General features: G+C 39.5%; 1 protein-coding gene across 1 annotated transcript in view; it reads right to left on the reverse strand.

The window, feature by feature from the left end:
- LOC149244909 (Zincin-like metalloproteases family protein) overlaps positions 1 to 23,062 on the reverse strand; it is a 515,093-nt gene that overhangs the window by 263,064 nt on the left and 228,967 nt on the right. Inside the window, exons 9-10 of the mRNA XM_089457599.1 lie at positions 21,387 to 21,477; positions 9,286 to 9,314 (exon numbers count right to left, since the gene is read on the reverse strand). Coding sequence (XP_089313725.1) covers positions 9,286 to 9,314; positions 21,387 to 21,477 — 120 coding nt within the window. The remainder of the gene's footprint in view (positions 1 to 9,285; positions 9,315 to 21,386; positions 21,478 to 23,062) is intronic.

Below are 23,062 nucleotides of genomic sequence, written 5' to 3' on the forward strand. Positions count from 1 at the left end.
CACATCAGCATTAAAGTAAACTGCAGATAGAACATAAATATAAATAGCAAAAGACAAGCCAAGACAAGAGGACACAAGATGTGGCGCTAGCCAGGGACAAACCCCAATGTGGGGAAACCCTTGATCAATTCTTCTTTTATGTTCTTCAATAGTTCAACAGAGAAAGAGAGAGAGATAGTGCATTTACAACAAAAGTCAACACTTTGACTTTCTATATCTATATGAGATTAGTTGAAGACATGTTGCTTCAACTGATTCTCCAAGGTGACTCCTTCACCTATCATCGTGTTGCATCTGGTCCACTGGCTGCACCTTACTATGTAGCACCACCAAGCTGCATCATGTTGTCTCATTCATCATCGTGCTGCCCTTTACTAACATGCCCATGATGCTGCATCTTTCATCATCATGATCTGAGACTGTTCATCCTTTGTTATTCATTGTGATAGGGTTGCTACAGATATGCTACCTACAGCTGTTCATTGCTGCTACAGGTATGCCACCAATCTATCACTGTTGTTCATTACTGTGATTATGGAGATATCAGGATCAAGACTGTGATCCTTGTCCCTGTCCCTTGTAGCACATCAAGTTAGCATCATAATTAAATATGAGAGCTACATTGTTGATCTAGGTTCTGCTGCTCCTTAGATGCAGCCAAACCCTAGATCTATCCCACATAAGAATGCAGATTCATTTTCTTTATGACTGCGGCTCCATGCCTGGACTGCGGCTCCAACAACCTTGGCTGCGGCTCTGTTACCTTGACTGCTACTTCATTCTCTTGACCGTGACTCCATTACCATGACTGCGGTCTTTGTTACCCTTACTGCGGCTTTATCACCATGACTGTGGCTACGTGCATTGACTGCGGCTTCATATATTGACCCAATACATAGATTACGCTGCGTCCGAATAGAGTCTAACTGCGTGTAAGGATCTTTGCCCTGTGTATAATTAGGGCATCACGTTGACTGTATAAATGTCACCATGAACAGCGTATAACCAGCATATGAACGTAACCATGAACAGCGTATAACTGTGTCTCCATGATCTGTGCATAAGTGTTTCTATGAACTGCGTATTAGTGTCTCAATGACCAGCGTATTAGGCCTCTCCTTAGCAACGAATTAGAGCATCACTTTGACTGTGTATAGATGTCTTCATTGCCTACATGTAAATAACTTTATGCCCTGCATATAAATGTCATGATCAACATATAAGGTTTCCATAATTGTGCATATATATATCTGCGTATATGACTACGTGGAAAGTGTCTTCATTTCATGACATCGTATAAGGCATGTTGTGTGTATATATTGTTGCGTAAGTATTTCCATCCATGTTGTGTTCCTTCCCTTACTGCGGCTAGGTGCCTCCATTACAGCGTATAAGCTAGGGCATCATCTATTGGACCCAACGTATCTTCTTGTGTGTCTCTCCTTCACCAAAAACCCAAGACATGGTGAGGAGATCACACATAAAGAGGTGTGCGTTACAAATGATTTCAAGTCCTCTATATTTAAACTAAAAATGTAGATGATGAATAGACATGACTATTGGGCTTCTGAGCCTACTCAAGTTGCTGGTCGACTTGACAATTTGTCTTATAACATAAATAAATTCATAACTCCATGAATACTTATCGGAATCAAATGATCTTTAGATCAATCCTACACCTCTCGATGAGAGGGATCCAATAAAAATATCAGCTGCCATAAATAAGATGACCCACATGGAGTTTGGCCCTAGTTGCCAATTTTAACAAAATTAGAAACGTCAAAAGAAACATATGACAAACTTGTAGAATTGTTCTCTGTAAGCACTACAGGAGAAGTAATCTCGTTAAGACAAGAAATCTACAAGATGAAGATATCAAAAGAAGAGGGAATAGATTCATACTTTATGAGGGTGTCTGAAATAAGGGACCAATACACTCTACATACACACACATATTCTTGCATATAGGTTTTCTCCTAACAGTGGTATCAGAGCTATCAATCCCTCGACTTGAGCTACACCCATTCCGCCTATAATTCAATTCGTTGTGTCTCCATTGCTCTTTTTGTTGTCAGTTCCATCTGCCCACAGTGTCACTCGATCATTGTCCCTCACATTGATTCCCTGCTGGCCATCTCTTCCTTCTTGTCCCGATTGTCGTCCCAAAATTTTGCTACATGTCCACCACACACAGTCGTTGCTCGTTCCATAAACCGTGTCATCGTCGTCTATCTTTTGCCTCAGCAAAAGCTGTCATTGTTGTTTTTGTTCTGACCTTGTTCCTCTACCGACTCCATTCTCTTCCTCGTCTCAACTATCCTTCCTGTCGACCAACCCTATCTACACTGCTTTTATCTTGCTGCCGATTTCCCCGACTAGTCTGTTGCTTCACTTCATCAACGGGCAATAACATTCACCGACCGGCACCACCGGTCAAGTTCGTGAACAACTCCGTACCGTCCAGTCGATCAATCACAATTTAATTATAAACATTATAATTATCAAATTATACAATTAATTGTTATATTATAGTTGTCATATAATATTTAATAATATATATATATATATATATATATATATATATATATATATATATATATATATAAATTGGTTCCACTAAGATAAAAAGGGACAAAATGGGGAATAATAATGAAGACTCAAAAAAATTTCAAGAGGAACTCGATAAAGTACCACGGTGCCTCGATAATCTCAAAAAGAAGCAGGTGGAATTAGGAGAGGGTCAAAATAGGCTACTTGTGACTCAAGAAGGAATGGCAAACGATATTAAAAAAGTAAATAACATTGAGAGAATGTTGTTAGGCATACAGGCCCAGTTAATGGGAGGATTTAACCCAGTTTTTAATCCCTTAATTACTCAAGAACCAACACAAAGTCCCAAGACTCCAGAAGGCGAAGATTTTCTAAATCATGAAATTCTGCAAATGCATGAAATTTCGCAAATGCCGCAAATACACTTCCAAGGAAGTCAGTACTATACAAAATTTCCAAAAAAAGACTACCAACGAATTAAAAGAGAATTACCTAAGTATGATGGTAAAGATAATAGAGGCGCTATTGTGTGGGTTAATAAAATGGAGGCCATTTTTGAGTCAAACCCGCCAATAGGTGAGCAAGAAAAAATCATGACTACATCCAACAACTTGGAAGTTGAAGCATATGATTGGTTCCTATGGTGGTCCAACAAATGTGAAGCTCGTTCATTTACTTGGAAGAATTTTGTGGATGTCTTACTAAAAAGGTTTCATGACAAAGAAGAGGATGATGTCTACGAAAAATTCATTCATCTCAAGCAAAAAGGGTCTGTAAGCGAATACACCCACGAATGGGAAGTATTAGCTGTAAGACAGAGGATTTTCTGATGAAGAACTGCTAAAAATGTATAGATGTGGACTTAAGGAGTATATCCAAGTAGAATTGACGCTATACAAAGTTCAAACCCAAAGCTATTGAAGAAGCCAAACATGCAGCAATAATTATTGAGCAAAAACATAAGTTCAGAATGTCATCATTCAAGGAAGATGAAGGCCAACAACAATACTTGGGAAAAAAAGAAACAAACAAATGTAGGTATTGTGGAGACAAATGGACTTCAGGACACAGATGCCTTAACAAGAAGTTATATACTTATGAAGTCGAGAAGGAATCAAACACTTCAAGTAATGAGTCAAAAATTATGAAAAATAATAAATAATAAAAAAATTAATAATAATTGTCACAAATGTGGAGAAAACTCGACACCATGACATAAATGTGAAGATGCATCCTTGCGCTACTATAAAATAATAGATGGGAAGCAAGTTGAAGTACAAGAACGTGATGAAGAAATCGTTGTCACACACAATGAAGATTCAGATTCTGAGGAACCGTCATTAGCTGCAATTTCATGTGACTGGAAAAACCATGATGAAAATAGCAACTCTCCAAATGATCAAGAACAACAAGTAACAGCAAAATACGTTCATGATGAGGAGCATTAAGCTTACTACACCAACAAACATGATGAAAAGATTACTTGTAGATTCTGGCAGTACTCACAATTGTATAAACATTGATCTTGCCAAACAACTTGATCTTTGCATATCCCCAATCAAGGACCTGACCATGTCTGTCGCTACTGGGAAAAAGTTCAAAGAAATAGGAGAATATCATAAGGTTTCAATCCAAATAAAAGAACTAGAACTAAAAACTGATCTATTTGCCCTACCACTCAAAGAAATGGATGTAGTTCTAGGTGCAAAATGGTTAATACTGTTGATTTCTAGTAGCATCAAATGTGCTCTAAGCCTCAAAATTTGCAGGGAGGCTAGAAATTGTTTTCGGAAATTCCACCCGGAGACAGTTTTATTAAAATAATTAATTAATTTTAATGGGTGCCTAAGTCTAAACTTAGGAAATTAAAATAATTAAGGGGTATTAATTAAACTAAGGGGTGAAACTTCTATAAGAAGATGAGGATCAAGCCAAAATGATCTGAGCCACTGATTGATATCTAATCTGAGTCATTGATTGATCAACGAAAGGATTATAAGAAAAGGATTGATGGGCATTTGGAAGATACATCGAGTGAGAGATCAAGAGATCGATTTCTCAAGAGAGCAGCGCAGGTGCAATTGTCAAAAAAGTGATCAAGGTGATTTCTTGCACTGAGGGACAAGGATAGTTTCTGGAGGAAGTGATGCAACCATATGGCTACTACACCCTCACACCTTAATGCGACTGTTTCACCCTTATAAACCTTTAAAGCTCCATGCCCACATATACATATCGGAAGCGTTCTCATATGCTTTTGCTTTAAGCCAGGACCAATTAAACTTATCGGGACTCCACAACACTATCGTAAGTGTTTTATACCACTTTTTGCCATAAAACTCCTGGGCAACACTTTTTATCAGGAATATATGAATACACAGAAGCGCAGGAAATACACGAGAAAACTCGCACCACACATATATCTGGATCTCAAATATTTATAAGTCCACTTCTATATATCGGCAGATCCATCCTTTGGTCCATTGCCTTCCTACTGTGCGCTCCGATCACCGATCGGCTAATCTCCACCATTCATTCCCTTTTCCAATCCAACGGTCAACATTCACTCTAAACGTTTAAATTGACGCGTCGATTCTCCACCGTCGATCTACGCGTAGTGGATCCGACGGCCCACATCTTATTTCGGGCGGACAATTAATAAAGGGATTAACCGCCCGATAAAGTGGTTTCCCTGTTCACCTTCATGCTACGTGTCAAATGGTGAATGGGATCGAGTGATCACCATTCAATACCACTTGCAGTCCTTCCGCCACCCAAAATACCATGCATTGTTTCGAAACTGCTTCCGCGATCCAACGGCCACGGTTGATCGCAATCTAACGCCATGATTGAGTCAGTCGATCGCAAGTCGCAAATTCACTTGCCAGGCTCCTTCCGCTTCAAAGCGCCGATCCGATCAGACTTTCGGACCTAATAAGAGTATAGGCCCCCATCTATAAATTTTCAAATTTGGATTTCGGATCTGGTTCTGTGTTTTGCGACGATTCTTAGTGTAATTGGAATTTTCACTCGCAAAACCAAAACCTATGTAAATAGACTTCGTCGACCCGCATCAAACAATGATATTTAAAAGAAAGCCCTGACTTCTATCAATCATACGTTTAGGTATTAAACATAACAAAACTAAGGAATAATCACTCTGCCCGAATACAAAGGAAACAAAGGCACAGCGAGGGTTTCCGCAGGCCCGATAATCAATCATAAACACAGCAACATTCATTCATAATAAGATAATTACAAAGTCTTGCCTTGGCCCGATTACACAAATTAAAAGACCTATTTCAATTGTAATCCACACACTATTCTGCTCTCCTGAATCCTTCCTCTTTGGCCTGATTCTTCAATTAGTGGCCTTTGTTCCTACTCTGCCTGTAGGCTTACAATTCCCTCGTGAATCCTCTCTCTCTGTCTCCTCAGAAAAGACAGGAAAATATATATATGTCTAAGCTAACCATCTCCTCCACAATTGAAGGAATAGACTATACATTAGAAATCAAATCCTATTCTAATCTGAACAAACTAAACTACTTGGCTTGATCTCCATGCAGGGAGGATCAACTTGCCACCTATTCTCTCTTTTCCTTAGTATTTGTAACAATATAACTACTTACATAGCTTGAAATTAAATAAAATTACATAACCAATTCTTCCTCCAAACTCTCATTAGCCACAACATGCGACCACACCATCACATTGCTGGCTAGGCCTAGATGCTCCTACATCAGACTCCCAAGGTTAAAAATAATCATGATCTCCTGATCATGTGCTTCTGATCTGTGTCCTCCTAGATCCCATACTTTGTTCGGTAGTCTGTCCTTGGTTACTGCTGTTGTTTGTTGTCGTTCTCCAGGTCTCCATACTTTATGCTGTATTGTCCCATTAACTATGCTCTCACTGTCTGTTGCTGTCTTTTTCATATATCTTACTGCTTTTTGCTCATCATCATAATTCATGTCAGGCTTCCAGACTTCAATTTGCACTTTACCATTACCTTCACCTGTACCATTCTTTCCAACCAATCTTCCTTACGTCTTTTGTCCTCTATTTAGTTTATTTTAATGTTGTTGTATGAGTTCCCACAAGTCATCAATTTCTTTGTCCACTTCACTTCTCTGATGATGAATACTATCCTCCTGCAACTGATTGTGTTCCTGAATAAGAACATCATAATCTCTGTGCCAATAATTTTCCATATACATTTCTAAAATGTAAAAATACCTTCTCCATTGATCCCCTATAACAATTCCATTTCCTTTTTCTGGTTTCTCATTCATGGCTTCACCTCTTCTTACTTCAATTCTCAATATACCTACAACTCCACAAATTTCTTGAAAACTAAGAATTCTTCCTGCTTGCTTAGATACTTGGAATACCTCTTCTTCTAGTAACTTAATTTCTACACCCTTAAGGATCATGGCATCATACTTGTCTGCTTCTGAAATGTCATCTTCAGCCTCTTCTTCATCAATAACTCCCTGTAGCACAATAGTAATCCTATTACTATCATCTCTTGAACTCATCTCTAGTTCAACAATTCCATACTGTAAATTCAACATCATTCCATCTTTCTGAGACATTCTAATCTCATCCTTCCTTACTTCGATCTGATCTTCAGAATCAACTCCTTGTTTCAAATTGACTTCACATTGCCTTGTTCTTGCATACAAATATTCACCAGAATCAATCAATTCATCAAACACAAATGCTTTACCCTGTTTCCTCATTATGCCAACATTTCTGACAACTTCTTTCCCATATTTGTCATTCCTGACAACTTCTTCATTCTCATTCAGTTCTAGTTGTACAGTTTGATCACTTATTCTTTGGTTTTCTTACCTCTTCTCCAAAAGACTAGACTCATGCCACAAATTTGCCATCTCATTTGGAATTTCTCCCAAGAGCTCTACATGATCTTTACTAACTTCATTGTCTGCAACATTTGTCTTTAGTCCTTCTTTACTCTGGCTTTCTTCAAGGTCAAAAATCTTCAATAACTGTTTAATATCTACAAAATCTTCTATATCAACCTTCAGTAGTTGTTCTCCTCTGGCTTTAGTCTTCAATAGTTGTCTAATATTTGCATAATTCACTACAGCTATGTTTAAAAGCTCTGCTTTCCTCTACATCACAAGACTCTGAATTTCCTTCTTCTAACTTCTGAAAAATCATTTCTTTGCTTTTCCTTTCTCTTATGACAACATTAAACAGTTGCCTTACTTCAGTGTATCCTGCATTTACACACAAAATATTAGTTTCAAAACTATGAGACACCAAGGTCTTCATAAGATTCTCCATTTGGTTTGTATTAGCTTCATCAGCTTTCCTGAGAAAATTCTTTGTTCTATGTTCATATGGATGGATCTCTTCCCTTCCAAACATTCCTTTGATCTCAATAATTCCTTTGCCATCGTCCTTTCGACTTATCCTTCGGATGTCACCTGACTGGACATCTTCCTTCACTTGACTGAAACTTTTCTCTTTATTCTTCATATAAATGTGGGTAGTCATCTTTCCAACTGTTAATATGATAGTTTCCAAATACTGATTGTTTTCCCTCAAGTTTACATAACTTGCAAACACACAACAATTTTCAGTTTTCAAAATACAATACCTTTCATCCTCTTTTGAGGCTTCAAGCACCAATCTTTCATCATAGATCTTCTGGATTTTAGCAGATCCTTCTTGTTGTGACTCCATTCCTTCGAGTCTCTCCTTCTCTAACAAATCAATATGAATTTGTTCAAGTTCCTTGAACTCGTTCATCAGCTTGCCATTCCACCTCTGTTGCAATAGCTTCCACTTGACCCTTTTCTTCGTTCTCCATCTATATCTTCAATCTTCATTTGTCTTTCTTTGTACTATCAGACTAATCTCTTGTTCTTCATTCTGCTACCAGTTGCTATACTTCTGCAATCTAATGCCTTCCTCAAATTCATTATCATGTTGTTGATCATCTCTTCTAAATTGCTAGTTTCTTCCATCTTTATCCTAGTGGATTAATACTTCTGTCTCCTTCATGTCTCTAAGGACATAACTTCCTTGTTGTTCCGGATCTTCCATTTCACCTTCAAATAATCTCTGCTCAATTTCTTTGATTTCAGCATCATATTTATTAATGTTGTCTTCTATACCTACAGTCACATCATTAATTAAAGAGTCTAAACATTTACTTAATTCTATAGATGTTAGAGACATTTCATCCTTATCATGCATAGTAACCATATCCTTGTCTTTATCAGGTTCTGAAAGCTTCATTTCTTCTTCAGGTTCCTTGAGAAATCTTTCCAAGAATTATATTTCCATGTGAAATCTCTCCAGCAGTTCATCACAATTTCCATTCTCAGCTTCATTCTTTTCCTGGCAATCCTCCTAAGTTATCATGTTTTCTGCACTATCATATTGCAAAGTTCTTTCATCAATTTCATTAAACAAATTCATTTGTTTACCTTCTTGTAATACCACTATGGCATTTTCATTAGACTTTTGGTCTATATCAACTTCATCTGGCTGTCTTACACCAAACAAAAATTCATCTATGAACTTTTTCTGCTGCAATAAATCAGCACCTTCTTCCTCTAAAAGGCATTCTCCATCATACTTCACCTCAAGAGCTTCATTCCTGTTTGTGACAGTTTCACCAGACTGTCCATCATCCTCTGCATATCCTGCAAACATACACAAACTATGAGAATTAAAATCACAAGGCTTCATTGCCTCATCTGCTTCCCTTGTCATCATATCTTCTAATTGTTCTAAACTATGCCAATAGTTCATGAGATCTTCAGCTGATCTCCCATTATCCTCTTCACCCAACATTTCACCTTGTTTTGGTCTACAAATGGAAACTTCCATTTCTGCCTCTGCTTCTCTAAGGTTTTTCATCAACCACTTTACCTGTTCTTGTTGCAGCCTTCTCTGCAACTTAGGCCACTTCACTGGCTTCCTCTTCAAGACCCAACCTTGTCTTTGGTTCTCCTCTAGCAGCATTACTAACACATCGAGTTCTTCTCTTATCTCAACCATTTCCTTGTCAATCTCTACTTGACTCATCTGTTTCCTATGGATTGTTTGAGCACCCTTCTCATTTATCTTGTAGCCTTCTTCTAAACCTTCCATATGACTTTCCATAGCCATCTTATCTTCTATGTGAGCTCCTACACCTACAACCAATCAACTTCCTTCTAAGTTGATCTTCTCACCAAGCTTCTCCTCTGCCTGGTCTCCAAGTCCTCTTTCCTTAGAACTTGCACTGAGCAATCTTGCTCTCTCTCTGGTTGCTCCACTCACTTCTCTTAAGGACTCCTCTGTCCCTATCTATTCCAAGCCTCAACTGGAATGAGGTTCTGCTACAATTTCTAAGAACTTCCCAAAAGTTCTTCTACAGTCTTACTGCTGTAGTCTGGTGCCAAACTTTGCCATTCATTCAACTGTTGCAACTTTCATACCTTTTGTATCATAAATTTTCATAAGCAAGATATCCTTCTCACAGGAAATCCTCTTCCCTTTCCCTGCTCTGATACCAAAAATGATGCAACCATATGGCTGCTACACCCTCGCACCTTATTGGGACTATTTCACCCTTATAAACCTTTCAAGCTCCATGCCCACATATACATATCAGAAGCGTTCTCATATGCTTTTGCTTTAAGCCAGGACCAATTGAACTTATCGGGACTCCACAACACTATAGTAAGTGTTTTATACCATTTTTGCCTTAAAACTTCCGGGCAACACTTTTTATCAGAAATATATGAATACACAGAAACGCGGGAAATACACGGGAAACCCCGCTCCACACATATATCCGGATCTCAAATATTTATAAGTCCGCTTCTATATATCGGCGGATCCGTCCTTTGGTCCATCGCCTTCCTACTGTGCGCTTCGATCACCGATCTTCGATCGGCTAATCTCCACCATTCATTCCCTTTTCTAATCCAACGGTCAACATTCACTCTAAACGTTTAAATTGACGCGCCGATTCTCCACCGTCGATCTACGCGTAGTGGATCCGACGGCCCACATCTTATTTCGGGCGGACAATTAATAAAGGGATTAACCGCCCGATAAAGCGGTTTCCCTGTTCACCTTTCTGCTACATGTTGAATGGTGAATGGGATCAGGTGATCACCATTCAATACCACTTATAGTCCTTCTGCCACCCGAAATACCATGCATTGTTTCGAAACTGCTTCCGCGATCCAACGACCACGGTTGATCACGATCTAATGGCCACGATTGAGTCGGCCGATTGCAAGTCGCAAATTCACTTGCCAGGCTCCTTCCACTTCAAAGCGTCGATCCAATCAGACTTTCGGACCCAATAAGAGTATAGGCCCCCATCTATAAATTTTCAAATCTAGATTTCTGATCCAGTTCTGTTTTTTGCGATGATTCTTAACGTAAATGGAATTTTCGCTCGCGAAACCAAAACCTATGTAAATAGACTTCGTCGACCCGCATCAAACAGTGATATTTAAAAGAAAGCCCTGACTTCTATCAATCATACGTTTAGGCATTAAACATAACAAAACTAAGGAATAATCACTCTACCTGAATACAAAGGAAACAAAGGCACAGCGAGGGTTTCCACAGGCCCGATAATCAATCATAAACACAGCAACATTCATTCATAATAAGATAATTACAGAGTCTCGCCTTGGCCCAATTACACAAATTAAAAAACCTCTGTTTCAATTGCAATCCACACACTATTCTGCTCTCTTGAATCCTTCCTCTTTGGCCTGATTCTTCAATTAGTGGCCTTTGTTCCTAATCTACCCGTAGCCTTACAATTCCCTCATGAATCCTCTCTCTCTTTCTCCTCAGAAAAGACGGGAATATACATATATGTCTAAGCTAACCATCTCCTTCAGAATTGAAGGAATAGACTATACATTTAGAAATCAAATCCTATCCTAATATGAACAAACTAAACTACTTGGCTTGATCTCCACGCAGGGAGGATCAACTTGCCACCTATTCTCTCTTTTCCTTAGTATTTGTAACAATATAACTACTTACATAACTTGAAATTAAATAAAATTACATAACCAATTCTTCCTCCAAGCTCTCGTTAGCTACAACATGTGACCACACCATCACATTGCTGGCTACGCCTAGATGCTGCAGCATCGGGAAGTTTCCCTAACCCGGAGAGTTCAAGGCAGAGACGGAAGAAAGACGTCCAAAGAGGCTGACACAGGGCCACGCAGAGCTACGTTGTGGCAGCGCAGAGCTTCTGAGGGAGTCCGAAATTCTATTGAAGAACGGTCAGGATCTAGTGTTGGAGCCAAGGTGTGAGACCGGGAGGCCAAATGATCGAAGTTTCCAACCAGCAGAGGATCAGAGGAGATGCAGCATAGTCCTAGCAGCGGTGACGCAATGGCTACATGAGTGTGATGCAGTACTGCGCAGAGACAACGCAGAGACAACGCAAAGGCTCATCTCCAGCGTAGATCAGTGCCGGATTTTCCAGTGACGGGGTGAGATCATCTCACTATCTTTTTGTCTAGTTAGATCTCTGTATAGGATTGCAAGTTTGGGCATCCGAAGAATTGTACTCAGAAATTACTGCTTAATAATACAAACCCTCAACTATTGCACCAGTTTTCACACATTAGGTTTTTCCAGGGACAGTGGTCCAAAAACAATGGTGTCACTTATCTTTGTTATTTCTTTCTTGCTCAGATTCCTGTTTCCGCATATTATTTAAAGTTGTGAAGAATGCAGTTGTATTTACTTCGATATTTACAGTAGAACAGAGTAAATAACTTGCATGGATTAACAAGTAGGAGAAGTAATATCAGTTTGCTGTAGTAGTGATTTGGGTGGATTCTTGGATTTTCACATGGTATCAGAGCGCAGGTGAAGCAAGAGAGCAGACAGGAGGAGTCCAGCATTGAAGAGAAGGAGGGAGATGGACGTGTCGCATAGGCAACAAATTGAATCACCAGAGGCATTGTGTAGTCCAAGCCAGGAGGGCAAGATTCTTAAGGAAAAGCTCTCTCTAAGTGAGTTGACACAGAGGTAGGATTTCCAGATTGAGATTTGTCAGCGGCAAAGGGAGCAGCGTAGCAGCAGATTCAGCGCAGAGCAGATTTCTAGTGAGACGCAGTATTCTGCAACAGTTGCTTGGGCAGAAAAACGTCAAAAGAGGGAGGGAAACACTCCTTGAGGGAATTTTCTCCTCAAAGAATTCCTAGCTAGGGAATTCGATTTCTCATTTGTTGAGCAGTAGCAAAGAGGAGAAAATCTACTAACTCCAGCAGGGAGTGCGTAGGCCAGCTCAGTGGCAGTGCAGAGGAAAGAAGAGGCAGTTTGACATTTTGTTGGCAGAGATGGTAGCTAATGGCTGAGAGATCAAGATCAGTTGGATGGAGCATCCAACTATGTGATCTGCAAGGCTAGGATCTCATGCCTTCTGGATGAGAAATATCTCAAGATGTATGTTGATAGTGTTAGCTATACCCGGTGATGTACATCCACTCAAGAAGTACAAGGCTGACATGGCGAAGGCCAAGCGGTTGATCCTTGATGGAGTGAGGGATCATGTGGTATGTCACATTGTTGGCAAAGGGACAGCCAAAGAGATGTGCTATGCCTTGGCTACGCTATATCAACGATCTTCTAGCTACGCTATTGGCTACTCAGTCTCAGAAGAGTTGCAAGTCTTTTTCCAAAGCATCCTGGGCAGGGCAGCTTCACCAAACTGGGATAATATGCGGGCAGCTCTCAAGCAGGAAGAGCTAAGGAGAGATCTAGCCAAGTGTAAGCTCGATGAAAGCAGCAGCAGTGGGTCAAAGCCCAAGGAGGAGGAAGAGAATGCAGCCCTTCCATCCAAGGGGCAGCAGGAGTAGCGGAGGCAGAAGAAGGACGTCTCGAAGATCAAATGCTTCAAGTGCGAAGATCGAGGAGGAGGAGTTTGCCATGACGGCCGAGATACCTCCCGGAGGGAGATGGGTTGATTTAGAGTTGTAGTTCAAAAGAGCTACAAATGGGCAGGATCCTTGAGGAGCCCACCTCTCGGATCAATTCCTTGCTACGAGAGCCCAAATCAGAAGTAGCAGCATGGACCAGTGTCAGTTGGTGCAGAGGAGTGTTGAAGTGACAAATGTCATAGCTAGAACGCCAAGTCTGAGTAGCGTAGTGGAGAGTTGCAGCAGTGCAGGGAGGCAAAGTGCAGTAGCAACAGCAGCACAATGGCTTCAAAGGGATACCGTGGGACTAGCTGCAATCATATCTTCAGCATCGAGATGCATCTATACTGAACACTTGTTCAGATTTCGGGATATTTTTTCAGTTGCAGTGCAGATGAAGTGTTAACAGTGGCAGTGCTAGCAACAACACAGATGCAGCACTTGAGAGGGAGTTGTAATACGGATGTAGTGTTGACAGTGGTAGTGTCAAAAACAATACAGTTGCAGCAGAAGCGCAGTAGTTGGTGGACAGCATGTCAGACACGAGCAGTGCAGAGGACGATGTTATGTGGTCCGGGTGATGCTTCAGTAGGAGGCATTGCTAGAGCACATTCCTCGCTAAGAGGGAGTGTTGATTTTTGGTAGCATCGAATGTGCTCTAAGTCTCAAATTTTGCAGGGAGGCTTGGGTACATGTATTCCAAAGAACCCAGAGAGCATTCTGGGAAATTCCACACGGAGACAGTTTTATTAAAATAATTATTTATTTTTAATGGGTCCCTAAGTCTAAACTTAGGAAATTAAAATAATTAATGGGTATTAATCTAACTGTGGGTGTAACTTCTAGAAGAAGACGAGGATCAAGCAAAAATGATCTTAGCCATTGATTAGCTTCTAATCTAGGTCATTGAATGTCAACGAGAAGATTATTTAAGGAGGCTTAAGGGTCATTTGAAAGACACACAGAGAGTTGATCAGTCAAATCGAATTGTTGAGCTAGAGAGCAGCGCAGTAATTTCGTGATGATCATGAAAAGAAGGGCAGAGATAGTTTTGGCTAGAGGATCTTCTCTGGAGCCAAGAATACATAGCAGAGACGCAGAGAAAGATGCAGAGGAGGTAACGTAGTACCCAGTGAGGGTGACGCAGAGCCAAGAAGGTCTCATGCAGAGCAGCACAGTGCCTTCCAAGCAGAATTCTAAGATTTTTCCGGGGGTTTGACGTTCTGAACCAGGAGGGCTGAAGTCAAAGCTCCTGAGAGAAAATAGATCCAACTGAGAGGTGACGCAGTACCTCAAAGGCAGAGACACAAGCCCACGCAGTCACTGCATAGGGGCAGCGCAGAGGTAGTCGGGGACTCGTTGGCTCAGCTTCTGGATCAGCCGGGACTTGTAGTGTAGAGTGAGGTAATCTGACTAATTACTTCTGCCGAGTGATATTCTTTGTACTGGATAGTCAGCAAGGCATCCAGAGATTGTATTCAGAAATAACTTCTGCTTAATAATAAAAACCCTCAGATCTACTGCACCGGTTTTCCCACATTGGGTTTTTCCGGGGACTATTGTCCAAAAATAACTGTGTCACTTGTGTTGTATCTTTACCTGTTCAGTTTCTTGTTTCAGCGTATTATTTTTAATTAAGTGAAGGCTGCAGTAGTATTTACTTCGATATTTACCGTAGAACAGAGTAAATAACATGTATGGATTAACATGTAGGAGAAGTAACATCAGTTTGTTACAGTAGGGATTCCAATTAAGGAGCTTTCACATGTTGTTGCCACTGATGGAGCTCTTTACCTGAGCTCGTCTCACCTCCTCGTGTTGCAAATTAACCTACATTTTATCCCAGTCTGGTAGCCTATCTCTGTTGAATATGCTTTGGACAAAGACCTGCCAATCCTCTAACACGCTACTGAGTGCCAATCACACTAGCTCTGTGGGTTGAGGCGCTGCCCCAACAGCTGACAACTGATCTCGAACCTCCTGAATCCTGGTAAGGAAGAGGTCTGTGCCTTCCCCTTTCTACATTTGGATGAGTCTCAGCTTCTCCTCTAGGTACATCTTTCACTGCTCAGAAGTACCCTGGTACAATGTGGAGAGAGCCCACATCTGTTTAGCAGTATCTTTGGAAGCTATATGTGAGACAACATGATCCTGGACTCCATCCAAAAACTATCGCTTCGCCCGCACCATCTCCTTCTTGTATTATTTTTGTTGATCTACATCCTGGTAAACCGCCACTATTGCATCAATATAGTCTTGCAGGCCATATTCATCTAGAAAGAAGGACATTCTTGCCTTCCAGATGACGTAGTTGGAAGCTCCATCCAACCTGTCCTGATCACGAAGCCCAATAGTGGCCATCTCAACGAATTGTTGAAAACATCCTCTTTCCTTTTGCTCGGTTGTTGCTTTCCTATTCACATTCCCTTCTGGAGTGAGAAGATCTGCTCACAATTTCTGTCGATCTACAAGAAAAATCGAACTTCTTGTCACTAGGAGTTCCTCGAGGAAAATTTCCGCTCAACTGTGTGTGCTTCTCTCTCTTCCATCTGATGTTGGCTCTGCTCTAGGGAACTGTTGCAAAGACCTTTGCGTCTAGAGATCTGCTCAACGAAAAAAACTAAGTTGCTCCCTCGGCCTCTGGAATCACTCGATCTGGAAGGATCGAATTTTTCTACCCCTCTATCAGAAAAATAAGTCTTCCTCAAGCAACTCGGCCTCCTGGCAAAAGACTACCCTTGGGAATTTCGACTTGGTGCCCACACTGAGCGGAAAAATTCTTTCTTTTCGCTTCTGAGCTCTCCAACTAATCAACTACGCTCTGATACCATGTGAAAATTCCAAACTGGAATCCTATTGCAGCAACTAGTATTATTTCTCATAATTGTTAATTAATTAACAATTTATCTGCTACAGCAAATATCGAAATAAACACACTTCAACCTTCACAAATAAAATTCTGTGGAAAAATAAAACGCTGGAAGCTGATAAGTGTTGGCGCACACACATAAAATTAACAATTATTTTTGAACAAAAGTCCCCGGAAAAGCCCAACTTAGGAAAATTGGTGCAGTAGCTAAGAGTTTTATTATTATGCAACAGTAAGAAATTCTAAGTACAACTCCATGCCAAAATCTGACAATCCTACAGAGGAAAATACTGGCAAAAATCTAGTGAGGAATTTCCTCACCCCACAGGCAAACCCCGACACAACTTGCCTTCAGAAAACTCGTCCCTCTAACCCTCTAGGTCAGCCTCTGCACTGCCCTGCGCAATTTATTTGACGTCAAGCCTCTGACGGGTTTCTGATGAAGTCATTCTGCCTTCTGTTGGCTGGGAAAATGCTTCTCCGACACTCTGGGACTCCTTCCTGGCCTTTGGAACTGAAGACGTCTTTCCCTCTCAGCAAATCGAACTTGCCTCTAGAAGCTACTGCGCAGTCCCTACGTCAGCTTCTCTGTGGCTCTTTTGCCTCTCTGCAAATGCACTCACTGGATCTGGAATACTTCCTCTAGCCTCACTATCTCTGCCCCTCACACACTTCTTCGATCTCTGGCTTTTTCCGACAACTGACTGCTACTACTCTGAAAATCGATCTACCAAGAAATCGAACTACTCAAGTGTCTCCGGTAATCTCTCCATCACCACATCGACCTCCTCTTATAATCCTCTATTGGAGCACCAACAACCAAAATTAAAACTTAATCAATGGCTAGGATCATCTTTGGATCGAGCCGTGTGAGTTTCTAGATGATTCTCGCCTTGACTTAATTAATATTGATTAATTAACCATATTCCCTAAGTTTAGACTTAGCAAATATTTAAAAACCGGTTAATAATCTAATTAAGTCATCTCTAGGCAGAATTTCCAGAAACGATTTCTAGGTTTTGGAGATGTCATGTATTCTAGCCTCTCCATCAAATTTCGTGCCTAGAACAAATCCAATGCTACAAAAACTAACATTTTGGGCTTTCTTATGCTAAAACCTTGTTGAGTGTTTTAAATTCATTTTCATCACTTTTGAACTAATTAGCTTGCTTATTTTTAGCAGGCCCATGCTTTTACAATGAGAGGTGTTGCCGAAATTCACTCAAACTTGAAGAAATCAGGCACCCGAAAGCAGCCTACATTAAGCCCTTCGTAAAAAATATAATTTTTCCACCTTTGTAACTTCAAGCATCCATTTTTGACCCTTTATTCACAAGGGAGACCATCTTTCTTTTGATCCCTTTATTCACAAGGGATCTCATCAAAGTATCATAATCATCTCAGGAGTTAGGATCATCTCCTAAGCATCCCTCCCCACTACCCAGTGGGGATCTCTTATGGTTGTGTCTCTTTTGTGGTTTGCTTTTATTGCGGGATTAAAATTAACCTTATAGTAGCTTAATCACATCACATAACTAGAATAGATTTCAATTTCCTTAGATTTAATTTTATTTATACAATTAGATTAGTTCAATTTTCATTTCATTTAGACTAATCTAATTTCAGTTTCTAGAATAGATTTTCTTTTGTACTATATAGAATAAATTTCATTTTCATACTTTAGATTAATTTCTTTTTTGCAAAGTAACAATCCTCCATCAAGCTCTAGGAATTGTTGGTTGAATTAGACTAAATATGAAAACCTCTTCTATACCTTCTTATTATGAGATTGAGGGAATTTGGTAAACGTTTGACTTGCGAAATCAAGCTAGCAGCTTGTTTCCCTTAGTGTTGGATCTCCTTGCAAACGAGTTGACTTGTGGGCTCTCAAGAGTACTCATTGAAGCAAAGTTTCCTCTTGTAGGATCCCCTTGCAACTTTCCTTAACCCAACAAGGATAAGGCTAGAAGAGTAAAATCATATTAGTTAGACTTTATTTTATTGCAATCACATTCTCACATTGTGCACTCAAATGAATCACCACATATCCGTTAAATTAACTTAAATCCAAGTGAAATCTAACCTTAACTAAAATGTACCAAGAATACTTCACAGATAACTAAAATGTACCAAGAACACTTCACAGAACTTCCTTTACCACATTCTTGTACTTGGTTATTTTCATTGCAAGATTTGCTTATGGCATCTTATTTTCAAGTATCTACCTTTCAAGCTCATTTATTTTTGGCACTTTCATTTCCAAGTACACGCACTTAACTTTTAAGCAATTGTCGTTTACTTTGAATATTGCATTCTCAAGTATTTCCTTTTCAAGTATTTGAGCATTTTTTTTCACAAGCTATCTTACTTGGCACTGATCTCTATATGTTACAATATTTGTGAATATTTCTTTCATTTGATCACTATTGCTACATTTCTTGATTATGGATGGTTATATGTGCTCATGATCATTTCATTTACTTATAAAGTCATTTACATGTTTTGAAGTGATATGCTAGTGATTTACGTTTAGATACTTGAATGTGCTCATGATTAGCTCATTTAACTCCTAGAATATTGTTTGCTTAACTTAGTTTAGTCAAGCCTTAGTTTTATTTTTCTCATAGGGATTACCCCCTTGGCTTCACTAGGAGTTAGCCTAGACAGAGGAGTTGAGAATTGAACGACGGCTATTCAACTCGAGACTTGCCCCCAAGGCCACACCAAGTGGATTAAAAATTTCTCCACATTAGCACAAGTGTGAATTTAGGCAGCAACAAGTCCCAACAATTAAATCAAGGCAAAATCAGAAAATTTCATTTCGAAATGCATTGTACATACATTGAAACTTGTTTCAGTTTGTATGAAACACATTTTGAACATGTGAAATGTGTTTCATAAAAAACTGAAACATGTTTCAGTCAAGTTTCAGAGTTGCGATACAGAACACAGATGATACGCAAGGGGGTAGGGGAGAGGGGGGGCAAATTTCTTGTAACATAGATAAAAATAATATTGCATAAAATGCCACTGCACTTTTAAGTTTTTCTAGGTTGGCACAACAAAACAGTTATGCTTGATTCAAGAGCTTTATAGAGTTAAATGTTCTAATATCTCATCACCAGAACATGCATCGTATTTTCCATTTTTGTATTTCAGAAAAACTTACGATTCATATTCTTTGAAAAATGTACTAATGTAGTATGATCCATCCTGCCATACAAATGAGAATAATTCTAAAATCAACAGTGCCTAACTCAATCTTTATGCATAATACTGGGTAAGCCTGACCATATTAAACTAGTTGATACAGGTTCTTGCATTGTCAATAGATTGCATCTAAAACCCACAGGTATCAATTTCCAAAAATAACACCACACACATCCAACAGAATGTCAAATGGTATTGTGTCAATGAAATTCACTGAGATGGCAAACATAACCCTGCATTTACTCTTCCTGTTTATGCTAGGCCAACCTCAGAAGTAGGGTTTGGGATGACGAGCTATAGGAGGGCTGTGCTTTTTCACTGTTGCATCTGAGATGACATCTTGCCCACTGCCAGTATGAAAAGCTACAGTCCCAAGATTTTTTTTATCCAGATCTTAAGGGAGAATAGTCTCTCATTCTCTACACCATTGGATTGGCAGACTATCATTAAGGAAATGCCTTCTGTTGCAAAGTCAAGTGCTTCACGTTCCTTCTTTCTCTTGAAGCTCTATTGCAGTAGACATCTAGGCTCTAGCACTTCTCTGTAGGCAGTGTCAAGTAATCATATTCCACATCCTCTAAACACGCAATAATTGCACGAGGGACAATATACTTCTTCAGCCTGGCACTCTGTCCTTCAACGACTTAAAGTTTGTCCTGTATAACACTTACCAACTGAACTCCTTCAACATACCATCTTTTGCAGTGGTCTTCATTCCTTCACTGGTACTAACATCGAATTCGCTAAAGTAAATTTCAAGAGTTAAACCCAATGTTATAAAAACCAGAAAGGAATCTACTGAACCAGCTGGTTGGACTGGTTTCAGGGGTGTTAACGGAGTAGAACTGGTCTTTCCAGTCTGAACTGACTGCCTTCGTAGAACAATGTTGGGTGCATGTAGGCCCACTAAGTTCACCTGAAAATTGGAAAAAAAGCCAACATCTAAAACCCCAAACCTAATTCTAAACCCCTCACCCATCTAAGACCCTAAATTTTGCATATTTGTGTCCGATTCCAGTTTCTTGAGGTTGACCAGTTCAATAACCAATCTGGTTCTGGAAAAATTGGTTAAACCCATCATTTCATGATTTGGTACCACAGTCCACAGTCCAAGATTAGGCCAAGTTTTCTTCAGATTCGTCCAGAGATATCACTTGCAGACACACTGCATTTTTTACTGAAATCCTATGCATGCAAGTTACATGCAACACTTGAAGTGTGCATGGCAGAATGAGCTTTCTTCAAATAGGTACTTTCTTATTTTGGGATCTGCTTCAAGTGGCCACTTTGGGTGCATGGCCCATTGCAAATCCATTAGCCATACTATAAAAGGTTTCAATAAGGGCACCAACACACAATCACCTCTAATCTGCATGATTAACTAGTAAATAAACTTCCATACAAGCCAGTTAGCATTGCTACATAAAAATCATGTTTTAGCAATACCAAGATAAATACGTTTCTTAGGCAACCCTGTATAGCCTAATATATAATTCACTATACAATGAATGAAACAATGTGACTTATTATGTTCCATGTCTAGAACCAAGGATATAACAAATTAGCCACCATCAAAGAGAAATTTAATGTTGATAATATAAATGATAGAGTCACGTATCATCTCAATAGCTATGTAATGATTACTGAAGTAATATCACATATGACAAACATCAAATGACATTATAGACTAGATAATATTCGTATCATCAAAAAATCCAGTAAGTGTAGATACAAGCATATCCTCAGATTTATTCCATGCTGAATAACATCGATTTATCAATAGCACATCATGCAATAAAATGATCATCACGATTTACTCATGTCATGCAAAAAAGACATCACAACATCTGGTGAGGAAGCCATGGTAGGAGAAACCGCAAATTCAGCATATGTTTTATAACCTAGAATCTGCAAAATATTAGAGTTCAACAAAGATTCAACACAATAAAACAGAAGGATAAATTTGGAAAAACCCAAGGCACAACATGAGAGAGAGAGAGCGTTCTAGTACCTAGAAATTGTAACTTCACATAAATATATGATGCAAAGAAAATGTTATAGCTGTAATACCTAAGAAAAAAATAAATGCATAAGAAAGAGCAACTTGGAGTCAATATGAGAGTAAGATGATGCAGCCTCTACAAAGCAGTTGCATGGAATATAAGTGATCAAGATATCCCCGTTGTGTTGAGAAATCTAGGGGCAACTAGATTAGGTGATTTCTCTTATCTTTGATAGCTTCTAGTGATGTATTTCACTTAACTTGATTAGCTTCTTCTTTTACTTGATTATAATTAGTGTTCTTATCATCAAACAGCTACCAAAACAATAAAGAATAATGAGACAAGAGGACACAAAATATAGGCGATCAGCCAGGGCCAAAACCTCCCCTTTTGAGAGGAAAACCCACAAGAACTTTTCTCTTCTTATAGAACTTCAAATGACAAATTCCAAGACCTATAAACCTTGAACAAAAACTCCTCCAAGACCAAGTCAAGTCACTCCTTTGATCAGCTCTTCTTCCACAAAGTCAATGCTGGTCAAACTTGTTGCAACCCTTAATATTTCGTCTTCTCTCCAAGATCTCAGCTTCTTCCACAGGTATGCAATTCTCGGCCTGCCTGAAATCTCTGTGGTTTCACACGTGTGGACAGTTTGAAGTAGATGTGAAGGCCTTTTCTTCTTCACTTGGGTAGGATCTTTCTCCTTGGGAACTCGACTTACAAAGAGAGTCTTCTTGTCACAAAACTGTGGCTTCTTCTGCAACTCATCCTTGCTGCAACAAAAGTGATGCCCTAGATCTCACACATGTGAGGAGATTCAGCCCAAAACAGATCAGAAATACTTTGATTTACTTCTTCCTTTAGATCTCCTTTTCTTTGCTCCTCTTAGGTATTCTTCTCTCTCTTGATTGAACTTATTGTGAGTTGCTTGGATTATCTTTGCAAATGAGGTCGAGTCCTTTATATATAGGCTTCTTGTCACATCTTGTAGGCCAACTTGTCACTGTCCCTAGGCCGAATTGTCACTTAAGAAGGCCGACTTGTTGCTTGCACATAAACAAGGTCTTGGAGGGTCTTGGAGGGTCTTTGACTCTATTTTTGACTCAACTAAATTTTCCTTTACAATATGTAACATGCCCAAGAGGGTCTTCCATACATGAGAATCACTCAATTGACTTGTAGACTAAATGACAAGCCCTAGAAGTACTCAATTGGTGCTTGACCTAAAAATAAATTTCCCTTGAGCATGAAACCCATTCCTCAAGAATGACAATAATAAATTTAATTTTCTTTACAACAAATACATAAAATCATGATTACATATGTCATTATGAAGACTGAACCTAGTTACATATTTCAACACTCCCTATTAACTAGGGAGGTATTCATAATCCATGCAAGGTACTTGGACATTCTCAAACTAAAAAATTCTCAGAAGAAGAGTCAGATTGGTAAGCCATCTCATAAGCTACTTCGTTAGCTTATGCAAG

Source organism: Pinus tabuliformis, chromosome 7 (assembly GCF_031772625.1).
Source record: "Pinus tabuliformis cultivar Carrire ecotype Pingquan chromosome 7, CPIR1, whole genome shotgun sequence".
NCBI classification, from domain to species: Eukaryota; Viridiplantae; Streptophyta; class Pinopsida; order Pinales; family Pinaceae; genus Pinus; species Pinus tabuliformis.